Source organism: Halichoeres trimaculatus, unplaced genomic scaffold, assembly GCF_033239565.1.
Source record: "Halichoeres trimaculatus isolate MK-OKI-2021-1 unplaced genomic scaffold, fHalTri1.1 fHalTri1_scaffold_1, whole genome shotgun sequence".
Classification (NCBI taxonomy): domain Eukaryota; kingdom Metazoa; phylum Chordata; class Actinopteri; order Labriformes; family Labridae; genus Halichoeres; species Halichoeres trimaculatus.
Window position 1 is genome coordinate 14,191,381 of NW_027437179.1, and position 19,529 is coordinate 14,210,909.

General features: G+C 37.0%; 2 protein-coding genes across 2 annotated transcripts; both read left to right on the plus strand.

The window, feature by feature from the left end:
- The first annotated feature begins 2,247 nt into the window (after positions 1-2,247).
- On the plus strand, positions 2,248-5,781 carry dynlrb1 (dynein, light chain, roadblock-type 1). The gene is made up of 4 exons (XM_074673227.1): positions 2,248-2,401; positions 2,716-2,791; positions 3,394-3,561; positions 4,889-5,781. The coding sequence occupies exons 1-4, from the start codon at positions 2,399-2,401 to the stop codon at positions 4,930-4,932; spliced, it is 291 nt and encodes a 96-aa protein (XP_074529328.1). The 5' UTR covers positions 2,248-2,398; the 3' UTR covers positions 4,933-5,781.
- Positions 5,782-6,586: 805 nt separating this feature from the next.
- On the plus strand, positions 6,587-17,273 carry map1lc3a (microtubule-associated protein 1 light chain 3 alpha). The gene is made up of 4 exons (XM_074678226.1): positions 6,587-6,780; positions 11,117-11,172; positions 13,040-13,146; positions 14,924-17,273. Exons 1-4 carry the CDS (start codon positions 6,741-6,743, stop codon positions 15,084-15,086), a joined length of 366 nt encoding a protein of 121 aa, XP_074534327.1. The 5' UTR covers positions 6,587-6,740; the 3' UTR covers positions 15,087-17,273.
- The last annotated feature ends 2,256 nt before the right edge of the window (positions 17,274-19,529 follow it).

The following is a 19,529-nucleotide window of genomic DNA, read 5'->3' on the forward strand; positions in this document are numbered from 1 at the left end:
GTTGGAAGCCAATTCAGATTAACAATGTACACATTGTGCAAAGGTGAGGGTGCTCTAAAAACCTGGGGTGGAATCTTTCCAATAGAAATTTATCTCTCTGTGTGTGTGTGTGTGTGTGTGTGTGTGTGTGTGTGTGTGTGTGTGTGTGTGTGTGTGTGTGTGTGTGTGTGTGTGTGTGTGTGTGTGTGTAACAGGAGTTTGACCCCTAATCTAGCATAGAGAAAGGAAAAACAAAGTGTTCCAGAAACTGCATTGAAGGTGATAAAATGATTTTAAAGCAACTGTAACTGAGGGCAAATGTCATGATCCAACTTCAGAAATAATTAAAAAAAATAAAATAAAAGAATAATGAAATGCAAATGTGAATGGCTATAACTCAATTGAAACGGTTACCAACAGGAGGACCCTCCAACAACTTCAGGTAAGATTTAATTATATTATTAGTGGTGTAATGGTTGTACTAATCCTTTGCTGTGAAATGTATGTTTTCTCATATGAGGCACACACACACACACACAAGTTCCTATACTGCCTTGGAAAGGTACGGTCAACTTAATTATCCCTAATTATCCCTGGGCAATTCTCCCTACAGCCAGGTACAGTACAAAGGTCCTATTAAAAAACATTAAGATATATCTGAAGAAAACAACAGTATTTGCTCCTAGGGAGCGTTCCAAGACAGGTGGGGGACCCCAGTTACACCAGAGATAGATGACCTGGGTGACTTGTTGACTTGGATGAAAAACAGCCATGCATTTTCTTTTTTTTCTTTTTTTTGATGCTTTCTTTAAGTGTGTTCAATTTGTCAATAGCTCCCTCTCCCATGGGAACACGTGGGTCACTGTAATATTCAGTTAGTAAGTCTATGTAGCCATGTTGTCTGTGGTAATTATGAAGCGCTGCCATTGCCAGGATAGCAATACATCAAAGTAACACAAATAGTGCAAAAGTAACAGTAATATAAATCCCACAGCACTCTAGCACCTCTAATGGGCCAACATGTTATCAGGGGTAATGCTAGAATAACATCCTATCCTTTGTCACACATGTATGAATATGGCATGAATGGGTGAATGTGACTAAAAACTTATCTTCAAAAGGGTTTTTTCACCACTTTCTAACAGTCACGTCTAATTGGCTAAATCGGGCCTGTGAAAGTGTTTTAGCAGAAAAGAAACAACACAGAAAGTCACTACTTAAAACTCCTCAGAGGAACTCTTGGTTTGTGGTGCCCCCTGTTGACAAAACGAAGGTCTTATCTCTTTGCTGATCTTGTACTGTGCATGCATAGGTAGCAGGTTTCCTTTTTCAACGAAAACTTTAGTTAAGCTTTATTCTAACACTCGTATTTTTTGCATATGTTTATGAAAGTTCACTGTGAAAAAAATCAGTACAATGCTGATTCTTGCAGGATCGTCACACTCCCTCGCACTGCCAAAGATTATTACTATTATTATCATTATTATTATCATTTATATTATTGTTGTTGTAGTTGTTGATTTAAAATTGATATTGCATTTTTTATTGATAGGACAGACATAGTAATATTGGGTTTCCAGACGGACCATTCAGAAATCATCATAGAGCATCATAGACTGTATAATATGGAGAACAATTCAAATGGGTTTCACTGCCAGTTCCTCCCAGGACCTCTGAGTAAATGAAAGAAGTGTCTTTGCTTGTTTGTTTGTTTTTTGTTTTTTTGTTTTTTTGTTTTTGTTCTCGATTTTTTGTTTTTTGGTTCTTTTTTTTTAACAAATCAAAAAATAAATAAAAATTATACAATACATCAAATATTTCTGATCAATTATTTCACATAAACAATGTTTGCTTTACAGTAGATCCTTTTGTCTGTCAACAGGAGTCTGTGTTAAAATGTTTAAATAGACTTATTGACAAACATATTGTACAGAAATGCTCGGTAAAAAAATAAATAAATAAATAAATAAATGAAAGGTGGGGGGAAAAGAAACAAACTTTTCCTTGCAATTTAATCATAAAATGTGACCATAGACTGTAGATAGATATTTATTGAATTTATTTAGAGATAATGGATGTGACAAAAGCAGCGGGCTATGACTAGATTTTTTTTTTTAAATTTGAAGAGTTTATTTATTTATTTATTTATTTATTTTGCTTCAAAGTGGGTGTCGTTACTCCTTCTACTTCAATTTTTTAATGCGCTTATCCAGTAGCTTTTTAACAGTTGTGAGTGTAGAACGCACGAAATTAGGTTGTCATTTATCCCACTTTTGTTCCCGAACGTGAACGCAGCATTGCGGCAGCTGACCCGGATGTGTACATCGACTGTCTTCTCTTGGTAACGATACAGTTAGCTGATAGCTATTTTTCTGCTGGAGAATTTTCTCTTAATCATATTTCTCTTATCTTGATTGAAATGGTAAGAATGTGAATACGTTTGTTTTTAGGTCGTCAGTGAAGTAAATATTAATGCCATAGGGAGATTTTTATGAATCGCTAATTGTGTCAGGCTTTGTAATGCTAGTCGGGCGTTGGCAAATGATCATGATCAAACTGTTCATTTAGCCTCTTACAGGGTGTTCATACACTTTATAACGAGCTAGTTCAATTATCCTCATGAACGCGGTTGAACGTTGTACTGTTCTTGAATTGCTTTGTGGTAATAGCTGTGCACTTTCAGTCATTTTAGTTAAACAAGTCATGCTCATGCTAAATGATGATGCCGTTTTCCAGGCTGAAGTGGAGGAAACCCTGAAAAGAATCCAGGGCCAGAAAGGAGTGCAGGGGATCATTATTGTCAATTCAGAAGGTGAGATTACTAAGAAAATCAACACGAAGAATCATTTACTTTCTTACTATATTTTGTTTACTGTGTATTTACTTCAGGTCAAGCTGAAATAGCCCAAACTTCATGAGACTCCTCTAGACCTCGTAAAGTAATGTGTGGTATCTGTCACCAAGATGTCAGCAGCAGTTCGTGACATTTGTAGGCAAAACCATCACCTTGAACTCATCATGGTCTTCCAGTCTACTTTCTTCCATCCTTCTTTGATCCAGTCCTGATAGATACTTTCAGTGGTGGACAGGGGTCAGCATGGACATGCCAACCAGTCTGTAGCCACGCAGTCATAACAGGCTGTGATGCTCTGTGTTCAGACACCTTTCTGTCAGAACGAGCACTCACCTTTTTATCAGTTTGAGCTCCATTAGCTCTTCTGCTGAATTGGATCAAGGCCTTGATTCCTTTTCGCTCATTCGTGAGTCATGGTTGCTTAGAAAAACAGAAAGTTTCAGGCTGCACAAAGTTACATTTGATTTACCTATAAACAAAACGCAAACCTGAGTTGAACTTGTTCACACTCTGACCTCAGATTGAATTAAGATCAAGTGTTCCTCTCTTCCCTTCTACAGGAATCCCGATCAAGACAACCCTGGACAACCCCAGTACGGTGCAGTATGCAGGACTGATCCACCAGCTGGTGACGAAGGCCAGGAGCACAGTGAGAGACATCGACCCCCAGAACGACCTCACTTTCCTCCGAGTGCGCTCAAAGAAGAACGAGATCATGATCGCACCAGGTGAGAAAGAAACTGTTACAATGAGGTGTGGTCATATAAAATTAATTTTTAGACTCCATTAATGCACTGATCTCTCTTTGCCTTCTAACCCAAATGAAACAGAAATATTTTATGTCCACACAGTTTGAATAGTTGACATAAAGCCCTGTTTGAATAAAGCATCCTCACTGAAGAAGTACATACAAATTTAATTAACAACTTGATTTTTTAAGAGTTGTTATTTACCTTTTTAACACATGTCCAAAATGCTTTTATGTGTATTGATGTCCAGATAAAATGTTAAATTGCTTTACTATGGCTTTTTTCTGCCTAATATGGATTTAAATTCTGCCCTTATTCACACAAAATCCCCAGATATCATCTTGTGCCTGAATGAATCTTATATTCATCTGAAAGGGAGGCATTTTGATTTTATCAGCTCAAGAGAATCTCACAAAGTTAGTCGGGAAGAACAAAGAGAGGCATTCATCCTAACGAGACCATAACTTCCAAAGAAACCAACGTGATCTTTCTGTCTCAGTCTGCTGAATCCTGTCTGCTTCAGTTTACTGTAAAAAGTCACTTGTACTAAACAAGAGGAAGCACAGAATTTTGTCTTTCTTCTCTGAAAACCAAGTGGCTTCTGAAAGAGGTTGATATATTTTTTGATGTTCATATGAGTATTTCAATCATGAGTTCAAGTCACATTTGAAAAATATGAAAGAATGGTTTCACAAAAAGATTGTTTGTCGAAGTTGTTGTGCACAAAATGACATATTTGATGGTAAAAAAAAAAAACTTTGTAAATAGAGGATAAGACTCTTCTGCATTCCAGCAGCTTGTCTTTAGAGGCCACTGTCACTTAACCAATGCAAGGGTGAAGATATCTCTAAATATTCCCACGCACACAGTATCTTTAAGTGTTAGTTGAGGCAAAGTCATATTAAATTCAAAGCATTTTGTTTGTTTGTGTTTCCAGATGCTGAAATTGTGTCATATGATTGGGTCATGTGATTGGATCATTTGATGTTTCATATGCCACAGAAAGCTTGATGTTTTACTGTTTTTAGATAGATTGTGAGTTATCTGTTGTTTACACATTATGTCAATCTTGTTTGTTAAAACTGCGTGTTCTTTATTCTTGTGTCTTGTGGAAAGTGTTGTCGTTTTATTTTGTTTTTTCCTGTTTGATCACCTGCCTTAGGACAACGGATGAAATTTAGCTATTGTGCTAATTCTGACATATTTACAATGACGTGTTCGAAATTATTGATTGATGTGTACTGTCCTAATCAAATAAATGAATAAATTAAATTAAATTAAATGTATTTTGTCTTCTTCTTCACAGATAAGGACTATTTCTTGATCGTCATCCAGAACCCTGCAGACTGAAGATGAACCTGCTGCTCTACATTTTATTTTCTTTGTTTGCCTCCTGTACCATTACAGTCAAACATTTTTCTTTTACATAAAAAAACTGGTTCTCCTGAAGCTTTTTATGCGCCTGCTGCAGCAAGAAACAACTAGAGGATTTGAAAGAGGATCAACTCTGCAGCAGGCAATCACTGTGCAGCCAAATGTCTTTTCCCCCCATATGTTTAAGCATTCCAGCTGTCTTCTCTGTAAATGCATTCAGATGTTATGTTCTCTGTGTTAATTTCATCTACAAACCCATTAAAACACAACATGTAGGGAACTGGAGAGGTGTTTATGAAGTGCAGTGTACAAAAGAGATAGGGCATGACTGTTGACAACTGAGGGTGTTTTCCAAAATCTGTCTTAGTAGTGGAAAACTTTGGTTTGTTATTTATTGATTTGCTGGCACAAGATGTTGAAGTTCAGTATTTCTTGGATGAGCAGAGAAACAACACTAAAACACTTCTCTGCTCTCACCATTTGATGCCTCCTGCAGTTCTTTTTGACTTATTCTGAAATAAAAAAAGTGCAAAATGCTGTTGTCATTCACCATTTACTTTGTATTTCTAATACCAGTGAACAGATTCATAAATATACATATATATTCGTAATTCTTTGGGAATAAAATACAATTCTGAAGGCCAATATGGGGCAATGTGACGAGCTAAAAATAACAGCCTGTTATCCATTAAGTCATTCAGTATCATGACAATTTATTTGAGGTACTATCTCCACATCTTAAAAGAAATTAACCCATGTCCCATAAAACTGTAACAATAAGCTGACATGATCTAAAAGACACTGTAGCGCTTGGGAAATGTAGAATTTTGTAAATTAATTTGTCTCTGTTGAGCACCACTCCACTTTTCTTGGTTATAGTGGTATCAATGGTCATTTTAGTTTTTTTTAATCAGCTAAAAAGTCTCCCTTTGTTTGATTTGGCACCCCCTGTGGACGAAAACAATCAGTTAACTCGTTGCTAGTCTTGTGTACACATTGCCCATGCATCTCCAAATGAGTGTACAGTGAGAGGAAAAAATATATAGAAAATGCAGTTTCTGCAGTGTGCTGTTAATTCCTTGAACCAACCTCTTTTATCTAACTGGGATTACAAATGCGTAAAAATAATTTGCTCTTCTTCCTGGTGGTTTCATTTGCTATTGTTGGTTTGCTGACATCAGTTTTTAATTTCAGTTTGTTGTGTAAGCTTAAATTTCTTCCAAGAAGTTTTATTTTTTCTCCTTACAAACACTATAGAAGGTTTTCAGAAACCATATTTCATGAGACTCTCTGTAGTTAAAGAAGAAAAAAGGTTTTCTCATTTCTTTTAATGTTTCTTTTTTTGTCAGAAGCTCTCCTGTATTGTTTGTTTTATGTAAGTATGACACAGCTTGGTATGACAACTGTGTCTGTAAAACTTGCATCATTTCCTGACAGTACAACATGACCCTGTTCTTACTGGCTTGAAGTTAGATATGGTGGAAAGTAATAATTGAAAGTGAAAGCTTACACTAAATACATTTGGATAAATGAAGTTATTACATAGTTAATAAAAGTTTAGAACAGCAAGTTCTCGCGGTAAATGGTGAACGTCCCCTTTAAATCCAGCATATGACGTCAGCTCCTCGGTTTACTTGCTTTGTTTGTCTGGAGCTGTTTTGGCTTCAGACTGAGAACAGAGGGACAAGCAGAGACAGTCTTCGGTTTCTTTGTGATTGAGTTGCGTTATAAGCAGTTTTACTGCTTATTAATAGGGTTATAACTGTGTAATAACACTGTTAGAGATGCCGTCCGACAGACCCTTCAAACAAAGGAGGACATTTGGTAAGAAATCACCAATGCTATGTTGTCTAAAAAGCTAACTGCTGAGCGGAGAAGCTCGGCCTGGTGTTCTATCGAATTGTGCTACCGAGCGAGTTTTGCTGCTGCGCATGTGCAAAGCTCTAATCCTGGGCCCTTCACGCAACTGGGAGCATCATTTATTGAACGATAATGTTCATATTGGATACTTTTTATTCTGAAATCTTCTGAGAAAGAGTAGCATAACATTTTCCCTTTAGCTTGTATATGAAAATAGAGTCAGTAATGGTCATGGCGATACTATCCTAGGAGCATTAATTGGTAACAGTCTAGTGAGATCGTCTTCTCTTAAAACTTTACTTAAAGATGATATGATACAGTGGTAAAACATTTTTGCCATACTTCTAGAATAGACTCGCCTTTTTTGTAATAATACGTAAAAAAAATTGGGAAATTTTAGGCTCTGCTTTGCAGTTGCGCTACTGTAACAATTTTAATAAGGCAGCACAACTCGGCATAACACTGGCCTGCTAGCCACCTAGCTTACTTAGTTTGTTGACAAGTGTTCTTAGAGTGTTTCTAAGTTGTTGTTCTTTCTAGTTTTTCATACCAGCAAAAAATTATGTGAATTATCCATAGTTTAAATAATACAGAGCGTACGTTTACATGCGTCAAGCTCGGCTAATTTTTTTAAGGAGCATTTTTGTGCAAATCAAGAGTAAAATTAATATTGTTTTTATAGTAACCAAAATCCACCTCACAAAATCCCCCATAGTAATACAGTTTGAACCTCTGAGTCGAATGTTATATCATGTATTTGCTTGCTAAAGTTTTTAGGCCATCTGGGTCACTGTCACGTTAGCTTAGTGAGCCTCGAAGCTAGCAAGGCCTGTCAGCCTTTCTACACAAGCAGCTAGCGCCAAGGTAAGCTAGCTGGACGACTTAAGCAGTAAACATTTCATGTTTGCTTGAAGCAAAAACAACATGTGCTGACACATTATCCCAGTACACGTGTTCAGTGATTTATGTTGTAATATGAAGCCAAAAGACGGCCCCTATGCTGGGTAGGGAGGAGCCCAGACCCAGTCCATTACATAATGTGGTCACACAGGAAAATATGGAGATAAACAACAGTGTCACAGAGAAGAAAAAGAACAGTAACCGTGTCACTATATTGGCTTATAACATCTGGATAAAGTAATCCTTATCCAGAGATAGTTAATATGTAACATAGTGACAAGCTAGCCTTGTAATGACCTGCTAATCTGAGTTATTATGTGCTCCATTGCTGTGTGCCTACTGGTGCGCTCAGTGCCACACTGACACACATTGCTCCAGTATCTAACAGGGAATGAAAAACATTGCCCAGAGTGAACTGATGGATTAGTTTACTAGTTGGATTAGTTAGCTAAATAAGTAGTTATGTTGAGTGTGTTTTATAAATGAATGTTGGCAGGCTTGTTAAGAGTAAATCCACACTTAAAGTATAAAGTGTTTGTAACTAATGCACAGCATGAGAAACAAAATTCTTGTTTTGAACTTTAAATATATCATTCCCTCTTGTGAAGAATGAAATTAGAAAGCAAGTCTTGAAAAGGATGTTTCGAAAATACTCCCAACAGTTTAAGTACATAAGGTGACGTGGCAAAAGCTGTTTTCTACCTTAACTGAGGAACAAAAACAGGTCAAGACCAAAACAAAGAAAGCATTCACACTTCGCAGTTACACCTGAAAGCCATTTGATCTTTGAACTCAGCCAGTGTCTCTTGGATTTCTGAAAAAAGGGCCATTTGTCTCAGTAGAGAAGACAGTGTGTGTGGTAAAACTAGATAGAGGTGTTATAAAACATCAGGACGCTAATGAGGGGAATTAACAGGTATGGAGCAAGGTTATAATGGTTAACTAAAACAAAACTAAAAAGGAAAACTAAAATTTAAAATACATTGCAGTTAACTCAAACTAATACAAACTAGAAAAGAAAACAAAAACGATAAGTAAACTAAAACTGTATCTTATGTTCACAAAACTAACTGAAACTAACCAAAATTAAAGACAAAATGTCATTAGTTATAGTTTTTGACAATATTAACAGCCTTGAGGATTTAAATTAATCCGACACATTTTCCCAACCAATTTTACAATAGTTTTCAGCAGTTGTCAGCGCCGTACAGCACCATCACAGCGACATACTGGGACGTGCTTGTTTACTGCACTGACTGGCTGTGCGCTGTGCAGCGACCAAACGTAGAGAAGCAATGAATCAGAGCATCTGTAATAGTTTAATTTCATGTGAGTCTGACTTTATTGTTACAGAGTCCACGTTTCTAATCATTAAAGCTCATATTATATTGTTTTAAATAATTAATGTTTTTATTATATTTATTTAATTCATGTTAACATTATTTTATATAACTTATGTTTATATTTTTATATTGAGTTTATATCATTTTCTTAAGTTTAAGGCAGCAGCCAACAGTTCAGTATCAGCATTGACTGAGCAGTGAGCACTATGTTGGACTTGAAAATAAACAGTATTACAAAATATTTACTCTGACCTTTTTGAATCCTGCACCTGGTTAATAAGGTATAAAAAACTAAACTAAAACTAAGCCTTGTTGCAAAAATTAAAACTAAATAAAAACTAGAATGCCCGCTCTAAAACTAATTAAAACTAAACTATAATGGAAAAAAAATGTCAAAAATAACTAAAACTAACTTAAACTAAACTATAATGGAAAAAAATGTCAAAACTAACTAAAACTAAACTATAATGGAAAAATATGTCAAAGCTAACTAAAACTAAACTATAATGACAAATCCAAAACTATTTTAACCTTGGTATGGAGGCAATATTTGCTCTCAGATCATATGCATTATTGCAAAATACATCCAAGTAAACACATACAAAGAGTTTAAACAGTTATTCTCACACACTTTACAAAAATTTCTAAAAAGAAGTTTTTTTTTTATTAAGGGTAACATTAACTCCCAGGCAGAATAAGGATCTTAGGGAACCTTTGAGTGACCTCACAATGTTTCTTTTCTTTTTACTTCTTTCTTTCTTTCTTTTTTTATCTGTTAAGTCGTTCTCTAGTTTTATAGTTGGTTATAAAGGTAACAATTGCCAAATCAGCAGAGTTACAAATTTTAAAAGAAAGCTTGACTTCCTAGTGACATAAACATCTGAGTTGTTGAGTTTGTGTTGCAATTACTCGAACCTTGATCCTTGGGAAGATACTCACAGCAGCTGCAATTAAGTTTCTCACCTCACCCGACACCGAGTCAGATCACTGGAAACTTCTACCAGGAACTTAGTGTTTTTGTCCTCACTTAGGATCAAAGAATACTTAAAGCTGTAACAGTGAGTCATTTACTGAGTATTCAGATCATTTTGATAATCAACTACTGGGTTTGAACACATTTTAAAGATTCTGTCTTTTCTAGCTCATAAAATGCAGAATCATTCTCTCTGCCTTAGGTGTTTTTCACCCTAGTGTGGCCTGCCCTCTGTGCTGTTTTATTTGAGATGTTACTTTGAGGAATTTCTAAAATCACTCTAAATTTTGGAAGAGATAAGATGGGAAAATCCTGATAATCCTGACCTCATAGATGGGATTTTAATTTGAGGAAAGGGGGAAAAGTGGAAGAGGCAGGACAGAGAGCATGGCAAAGTTTTTAACTCAGTGTGATTCTCATGCCTGGCACAGTGAAAATTATGAGCAAAGTAAAGGCATTAAGTTCACCAGCAGGCTGAGCCATCATTACAAAGTCTAGTTCTTTTTTTACTTCTCTGGATTCGTGACAGAAAACAAACCCAGAGCCAGAAATGAATGCACTGGGAATCAGGCCAAACATGCAGGGAGGGTTTCCATCAGGTGGGAGGAGACTTTCCTCCTCTTTGTTTTAGTATCTCTCTATGACAAAAAGAAAAAAAGGTCTTTTTGAGCTCACCGTCAGGCTGGCACATGACTAACATATTTCCTCTCCATTTTTGATAAGTTCCTGTTACGACTTGATTTTTCTGTTGCTCTGATGTCTTTTTTATCAGCAGTTATAAACGAGGTTTGAATAACATGGAATTAAGGATATAAATAGTGACACAATTTTACAAGTGTCTGAGTAACAGAGGTCTTAAAAAATGTATTCAAGCCTGTTTGTTCTCATTCCCAAAATAGATAAGAGCTAGAAAGTGTTAGTACTCTGGATATGAAAACATTCCTCGTTTAGCATGAAAGCAAAAACCAGGCTGACGGCTTGTTTGAGCGCAGAATCAGAGCTTTATTTTTTAGTTTGTCTGTTTTTAATGGCTGTCGTCTTTGTTAGCTTGCTGTGTATGAATTGTGTCTCTTGTTGTCCACAGCTGACCGGTGCAAAGAGGTCCAGCAGATCCGTGACCAGCACCCCAACAAGATCCCTGTAAGCTGCTGCTAAGACCAGATTTTATGACACCACACCTCACTGCTCTTTAAGACGCCGCAGTGCAGACGCTGTTACCCATATTTCCTGTGAATGATACCTGTGTCATGGTGTAAACGTTTGAACATGCTCCCGTCTCACTCTGTGAACTTAATGTTTCTGTGCTCACTGATGTGAAGAAAGCAGAGGGTTGAGTGAGTGCGCCAAGTACATAATGTAGACATGAGCTGTCGTGATACTGTAATTTCCAGTGTCATTACAACAACAGTGATGATCAAACAATCACTGTACCTGTTTTAATATCACTTCATGGCGTTAAAAGTAATGAAAGGTTAAATAAAGAGAAATTTCATTAAAAACAGAAAGAAAGCAATGTATAGACTTAAAATAAAATATTTAACTGATTAATATCAATAATCCAGAGGAAGTGTGTTGTGGTGTGTGGTTTTGAAAAGGACATTTACAGTGTCTGTTTTTGTAAAGTGGAGTAGAGCTCCCTACTAACAGCTCACAGATGAGACGCATTAAGAGTGTTTACTGTAGCTATAAAACTGTCTGCAAAGAACATAATCACAACGTGTATATCTTAACCAGACCCCAAAGGGACATAACAAACAACGACAACAGTGTTTACTTGGGATGTCCTGATCACGTTTTTTGTTTTTGCTCCGGATCCAATTCCTATTTTTTCATTTTGAGTATCTGCTGATCCCGATATTTCCCAAGTTGTCCTTTACAGTTTTTTAAATTTTATTTAAATGAAGGTAGCATCCTATCCAACATGGATATAGCTTTTTTTCTCCACTTAGTGCAGCATTGGATCAACAAAATAAAAATAAAGCTTCTCAGTGGTGCACCACAAGATAACCTTGTATGTGTGAGACAATGAGGTTGCAGTTTCTTGTTTGCAATTTCGTAGTAATTGTTATAATGACAAATAAAGTTCTATTCTAAAATGAATGAAGATGTGCGATTATACACATTATGATTAAAAACAAGAGCTAAGGCCCCAGGCTGTTTCTGATTCCCCCTCCCCCGATCGTTAAAAAATGCCTCGATCTGCTCCAGGACATCCCTAGTATTTACCAACATTTAAGTGAGGAAAATAAAGCAGTTAGAGGCTGTGATGGAGGGCGGAGCAGAGTCATACAGGTAGTAGAGATGTCCCGATATTACATCTTCACTTCCGTTACGATACCGATACTGCAGCATTGAGTATTGGCCGATACCGATATCAGCATTAAACATGCATACTTTTATAACTTATTTTGTAGTTTGTCTGTCATGTTAGAAAAGGCTTGATTAAGTGATATTCAAACAAAGAACAGTAGTCAGCAACAGTAGGTATGAGGAAAAACTGACCCATTTATCATTAACCAATGGGTAACAGAAATTTTAACATTGAACATAAGAATATACTAGTAATTAAATAAAATAAAGAATAAATTAGAAGACCCAGAAAATAACCTAAGTAAATCCAATAAAAACAGCAGGAGCGGGGTCTGGAATGGACTGCTTATATCGGACCGATATCCGATATCAATATCGGACTGGGACACCCCTAACAGGTAGCATGCATGAAGCACAAATTCAGCTGCAAACATTGTCAGACATGGATTTGCGCATTCTGCAGAGATGTGAATGTATTGCATGACAGCAAAACAGTAAATCCCGGGGAACAGCAATTCAGGACAGTGAAGGATTCAAAACTCAACCTAGTAGCTGTAAATTTAAATGATTCAGGTTTTTTATTTTACCTGTTTAATTAACTTAATGTGAAGTCAATTACACTGTTTGACAGCCAGTGTGATATATATACAGTGTGTGAACATGACTCACATATAACAAGGTGTGGTGTCTGTTTCAGGTGATCATTGAGAGATATAAGGGAGAGAAGCAGCTCCCCGTTTTGGACAAAACCAAGTTCCTGGTACCCGACCACGTCAACATGAGTGAACTGGTGAAGATCATCAGGTAAAAACACACACATGCACACAGGGCGGCTGAATATCTGAATTTGCATGTGTGCTGAGAGTATTTTAGTGCATAGAACTGTGGCAGGAAGTGTGTTTGTGCGTTTAGCAGGTTGCTGAGGCTGTGGTTCATCAGTTTGTTTACAATCAATGCTGTGTCAAAAGATGTGAGGAGCAGAGGGTCAGAACAGAGTCAGCTGCAGAATTATGAGACAGTAAATCAGGATGTGAGCGTCCTGCAGTGCAGAATTATCATCGTATATCTGCACGCTTTGATAGGGCTGTTGATTATCATCAACCTCACATGCTGAGGCAGAAATATAAAGACAGATATTTTATGATGTAAAGTCAATTTGCAGGAGAATCATTCTGCCTCAATGCATTAAAAATCCATCAGCTCGCCTTAGATCTCTGCACAGCAAAGAAATGTTGAGACAGAACAAAAAGAGCTGAGCGAGGAAAGAGGAGACTGGAAGGAGGTGAAACATGAAGAAAGTGTGCTGACAGCAGGGAAAGCTTTTACATGCAACACAAAAATATACAGCTAATACATAAAATCAAGGTTTCTGACTCAACAGAGGAGGCCAAGGCTTTACTCTAGTCCTGTCAAATCAAAAACAGTTACTGTAAATTAAGTACTTGTAAGGTTTTTTTTAAATGAAGCGTCATTGTGTCAGTGGTTTTGAAACAAGATAAGACTGATCGAATCATTCCTTTGGAAAATAAAATCTGGGGAGTTACACTTTCTTATTGTATTTTCAGTATGCCCCAGAGTACTGCTTCCTCCCACCAGTGTGTTTGCAGAAATCTATTATAAAGCATAAACAACAAAAACATTACAATCCGGACCACGGTTGTTCACATTGCTTCCTACGTTGAATAGAAGTCATCACGGTTTTCGCATTAACATTTTTGAGGATTACAGCGATAAAATTTCTGTACTTAAAAAATATGAGTAAAATTTTCATTTTCTTGTTTTATAGTTAATACACGTTTTAGATATTACTTTGTTAGTGTGGACATAAGTCCCCTGAGAGTCATGGGTTATGGGGATAAATGGTTAAGTATCTTTCACCTGTCTTATTTGCTTTTTTTTGGCTGTGCAAAATGCTGAAAAATGGTTTTGATTGTATCTTAACAACTTGCATCAGTTGTGTCAGACTACCGCCCAAGGTGAGTAGTTAGTTTGTGCAACAGGTGACCCAACAAAACTCTCATTTAGTACATGATAAGTGTTGCACAAATAAACAAAGACTACTCAAAGACAAAATAAAAAAAATCAACACTTCAAAACCTGGTGAACCTAAGACCAGCACCAGCAGAGCTAGAATGCGATAAGCAGGGCATACACAGCTTAAATAGACAGAACTCTAAAAAAATGAATTTAGTGAGTACTTTGAATGGGTGTGTGTGGTTTTTATTTTAGTAACCAACTCACCTGTAACAAAAAAAAACAGTTTATGGGCAACATTTGTGTAATATATCTCACTTAGTGCAATATCTGTTTAAAATAGTTCATCTTGTCTTGTCTTACCTCTTAATTTATCTTTTTTTTTATCTGGTTTAGTACTTATCGCTTATGCTCATACTTACTGATACTTAACTGCTTATTTTGTTGTATATCTATCACATATATTATGACCCTATTACATCTCATTTTTTGACTGCTGTGTTATGTGAAGAGCAGTGGCAATACCTAGTTCCCCCCCGGAATTAATAAAGTGATTCTGATTCTGATTTAGAAACTCATGTCTTTTGTCTTTAAATGTCTCCCTCAGGCGCCGTTTGCAGCTGAACCCCACTCAGGCCTTCTTCTTGCTGGTGAACCAGCACAGCATGGTGTCTGTGTCCACTCCCATCTCTGAGATCTATGAGCAGGAGAGAGACGAGGACGGCTTCCTCTACATGGTCTACGCCTCGCAGGAGACCTTCGGCTGCTAGGGAGGGAGAGGAGGGGGGTGGGAGGACGGGAGATGGGAGATGGGATGACTTCAGGTGCAGGGAGGAAGGGGAGAGGGTAGAAAGGGGGGCGTGTGAGGGGAAAACGGGGTATGTGGTGCCAGAACCCGACCAGAAACCACCAACTCCATGATCCTCTCCACTTTGTTGCAATGCAGGCCCACGTAGCAGCACCTCCCTTCTGACTGACTAGTCAGTGTTTGTGTGACAGACACCCCCTTTGTGCCCCTCTCTGTCGTAGTAAAGCACCCTCTTCACATTGGTCAGTAAATGCAACACTAGCTACAGAAACCAGAGGACACGAGTGTCTCTCCTGCCCTCAGACTCATCCTACCTGTGATATCTGAGAGTTTCTACCTTTACGTTTATTTTAGCCCACGCAGGCTGTTTGGAAGAGGTGGGACTAAAACAACCAATGCGTTTGGATTCTGGGAGTCAAACTGATGTAATCCCTGAAATTTTACAAAATAAAAACGTAAAACGAGGCGGTCGATTGAAGTTCAGATGATGAAGTTTTAGCCCTTACTAAACACAGCAGGGTTCATAGCTGTGTCAGCCCATTCTCTCCTTTAGCCGTAGTACAAGCTAGACGTTAGATTCTTAAAGTTGTTGTTTTACTTTTTAACTTTTTTAACTCACATTTTAGCATTTTTAATTCCTGTCTTTTGTTTGAGATATTAGCGGTAGTTTAGTTAGCGTTGTAAAGCGAGTTCTGGGTTTGTTTGAATCATACATTTACCGTCAGCCTGAAGCTCAACTTGCCAACTCACCACTGGCTGCAGAGTCGCTGACAATCAGGTTAACGATGACTGTAATACTCGTAAATATAAAACATTTACAGTAATTCTTCATGTGCAATATTTTCCCATCATACACTTTAAGGTTCCCCCTGTAAACTACTGTAATTTACTAACTGTCAATCGCAGAAGGGAATTTAGCGTTAGCAACTTTAGCCTCACTCTGCTACACACTGTCAGGCATGTTCACAGACTGATATCTTTCTATACACCTTTAATATCACTACTCACCTGTCTTCCTGACCTGCACAAAGCTCTCACATATGTAAACACACACTAAATGTCACAACTGACCAATCAGGTGCAGAAGATTTAGGGGAAACACAAAGGATGTACTCTGCCCAAACAGTCTTATGTTAAATTCTTGCTTGCCTTTCACGCTTCAGATTGTCCCAAGAGTAAAAAAACATGAATGTGCGATTTCAAAATGATCAGAGCAAGCAATAATCTGGCTTCAAACTGGTTTGGATTAGCAGCAAATGAAGGGAAACAGCCTCCACACAAGCAAACAAAGGGTCACAAGCAATTAGCATGCTTACAGGACGGGATGTTTTGACACACTGTGTGATTTCACTTTGGATAACGCAGCAACACGCCAATAAAATTTATCCCATTCTGTACATGGAGCAGAGCTGACACAGCCTGAGCTCGGCAGAAGTGAAAGCCAGGGAAGTAATCAGATCCCAGACAAGCTTTCCAGTGGAGGTGAGGTGAACCGGGCCCTGCTTTAATATCATTTTCTCCTCTGAAGACAGCTTGTAAGAACGCTGAGTGTGTCATGGTAGCGTAGAGTCGAACATTAGACGAAATAAAATGTATTTAATGTTGGAAATGAATGAGCTTCTTTTGCACATAAATTAATACAAATATAAAAAAGTTGGCATAGATTTTTTTTAGGATTACTGTAACTATGTAACGATTCTCTCTTCTTCTTTTTCTATCTGCTCCTTTTCTCTAGAGCTCTGCTGCTCTCTTTCTCTCTGTACGTTCGTCTGTCTGCCTTTGTTTAATAAGACTTTATAGACAGAAAAAAGGTTGTGATGCACTACAGATCTTGCATGTTTTGACTTTTTTTTTTTTTTTATAAATGTATATTGATTTTACGCATTAGATATAATTGTATTGTTTTCCTTTACAAGTCTTTTTAGATGTTTCCCAAACCAAAAACTGAAAATGTGTATGTGTATGTTTGAAACAAACAAAAAAAAATGTGTGCGTATAAACGATCATATAATCGAGCTGTATTACAAAGTGTGTTTTTCTTTAGGCTTTCTGACATGGTCACTGTTTGGAGGGGTGTACATAGACGCATTGCTACAACCTTATTCAAAGCATTTGCCAATAAATAAAAAAAAGTTGCCTTTAAAACTTCTCCTCTTGGGATTTTTTTCTACAACGAAGGTAACCTGATTTTTCAGATCTAGGTTTAGAATGACAACCCTGTGAAGGTGATGAAAATATTATGAGCTGTGACCCAATAAATGTACAACTCCAATTCTCAAATGGATCAACAGAATTTGATAATTTAGAAATCCTTTGAAGCTGACATTTTTATTAAAAGTTGAGAAAGACCAGGTCTGAGGTGTTGGAACTGTAAAAATGTAATTGTTTAATGATAAATGTTGCTCATTTCTTATTTAATGCCAGTAACTGGGTTGAAAATAGTTGGGTGAGGTTCTCTGGTGCTGTGATGTACACAAAGGGGCCCAAATGTAAAAAAAAAAAAAAAAAAAGGTTGCTAAAGCGCTCCCTTTGGAGCCAAAATGCACACTCAAGAGTCTTTTGGGAGCTAAAATGCAAATAAAAAGCCCTCTCGGGATCCAAAACACATGCTTAAGAGCCCTCTTGGCTGGGTAAAACATGATTAACATGTCTTAGTGCCCTCGAAAACATGTGGAACTTCATGTCATCTACAGTCATGATAATGTGCTGTATGTGTATTTTTTTATTTTCGTTATCCCTTGTGCTGTTTGTAACAAGACTTAACATTTGGGACTTCAAACTCCAGTTTCTTTGTTTGAAAGCTTTCCTGTGACACGAGTCAGTTTATCACCTGGACTCTACTACTACTACAGAGCCATGCTGCTGTTATCTGTGCAGAATGTTGTTGTTGGCATCTTTCTGTATAATGTAACAGTTAAAAGACACTATCTGTATGTCAGGACATGTTGCTCCTCAAACTGTTTATGTATATGGTTCAGCATTAATAAAGCAGTCACAGATGCATCATCTGACCAAACTAAGGGCACTTATGCAGCCAAACATGATCTCCATACCACTGTTCTGGCTTTTTTAACCTTGTACTGGTGATCAGGTAGATGGCTCCTTTCAGAGTAATTTATTCTTCGGTTTGTTTTTTGTGGTAATTAATTTTGTTTTTCTGGTTAATATTTTTTATTGGTTTGTTTTTTGTTATTTTTTTCTGTTTTTCTGAGTAATTTTTTGTGGTAATTAATTTTGTTTTTCTGATTAATATTTTTTTATTGGTTTGTTTTTAGTTATTTTTTTTCTGTTTTTCGTGGTAATTTTTTCCTCCTGTTTTTAGGAGTAATTTTTTTTCCTGAAGTATCGAGCTTCTTCGAAATCCCGTGAGAACCTCCAACCTGCAGACACTCCCGTGGATGTGTGGTGGCTCCTGTGTCCTGCACATAGGCTATATGCCTTATTCTTGATTTTCCACCGGTCTGTACCGGTTCAATGAAAGTAAGGTATTAGCCACACACAGGGTATAATACCCTTGTTCTGTTTCCGACTTTAAGCTTATATTTTATATAAGCCTATTTTTCAATGTAATACGTCAGGAATAGACGAAGATGTGGCATTAAAAAATGCATTGCTTCTACACTGGAAAGCCAGTAGAAAGTTAAGGATGAGGCATATATGTGCCGAACAGGATCTCTGATCCGTGCGGGACACAGGGGCCACCACACATCCACGGGAGTCGTCTGCAGGTTGGAGGTTCTCACGGGATTTCGAAGAAGCTCGATACTTCAGGGGGGAAAAAAATTACTCCTAAAAACAGGAGGAAAAAAATTACTCATAAAAACAGCAGGTTGGAGGTTCTCGCGGGATTTCGAAGTAGCTCGATACTTAAGGAAAAAAATTACTCCTAAAAACAGGAGGAAAAAAATTACTCATAAAAACAGAAAAAAATTATAACAAAAAACAAACCAATAAAAAAATATTAATCAGAAAAAAAAATTAATTACCACAAAAAAATTACTCATAAAACAGAAATAATTATAACAAAAAACAAACCAATAAAAAATATTAATCAGAAAAACAAAATTAATTACCACAAAAAAACAGCTCATAAAACAGAAATAATTATAACTAAAAACAAACCAATAAAAAATCATTAATCAGAAAAACAAAATGAATTACCACAGAAAACAAACCAAAGAATAAATTACTCTGAAAAACCTGAGTTGTTTTTTTTTCTTCAAGTGAATGCAATACACTTCCGAAAATTTCACCAGAGAATGTTTTCTGGTGAAGTCTATCCAGAATTGACAAACAAAGATACTGCACAAACAGTTTTAATGAAGGACATTGTTCAGCGTCTGTGCAGCACTCAGATAATAAAACAGAAAGTTAAGCAGTTTAGGATCAGGCTTCTGCGGGGAAA

Excerpts from the sequence above, each read along its gene's own strand:
- dynlrb1 (XM_074673227.1), top strand. Across the intron at positions 2,792-3,393 it reads CATTATTGTCAATTCAGAAG|GAATCCCGATCAAGACAACC; the intron begins GTGAGATTACTA and ends TCCCTTCTACAG. Across the intron at positions 3,562-4,888 it reads CGAGATCATGATCGCACCAG|ATAAGGACTATTTCTTGATC; the intron begins GTGAGAAAGAAA and ends TCTTCTTCACAG.
- map1lc3a (XM_074678226.1), top strand. The coding sequence starts at position 6,741 with ATGCCGTCCGACAGACCCTTCAAACAAAGGAGGACATTTG. Across the intron at positions 6,781-11,116 it reads CAAACAAAGGAGGACATTTG|CTGACCGGTGCAAAGAGGTC; the intron begins GTAAGAAATCAC and ends TGTTGTCCACAG. Across the intron at positions 11,173-13,039 it reads AGCACCCCAACAAGATCCCT|GTGATCATTGAGAGATATAA; the intron begins GTAAGCTGCTGC and ends TGTCTGTTTCAG.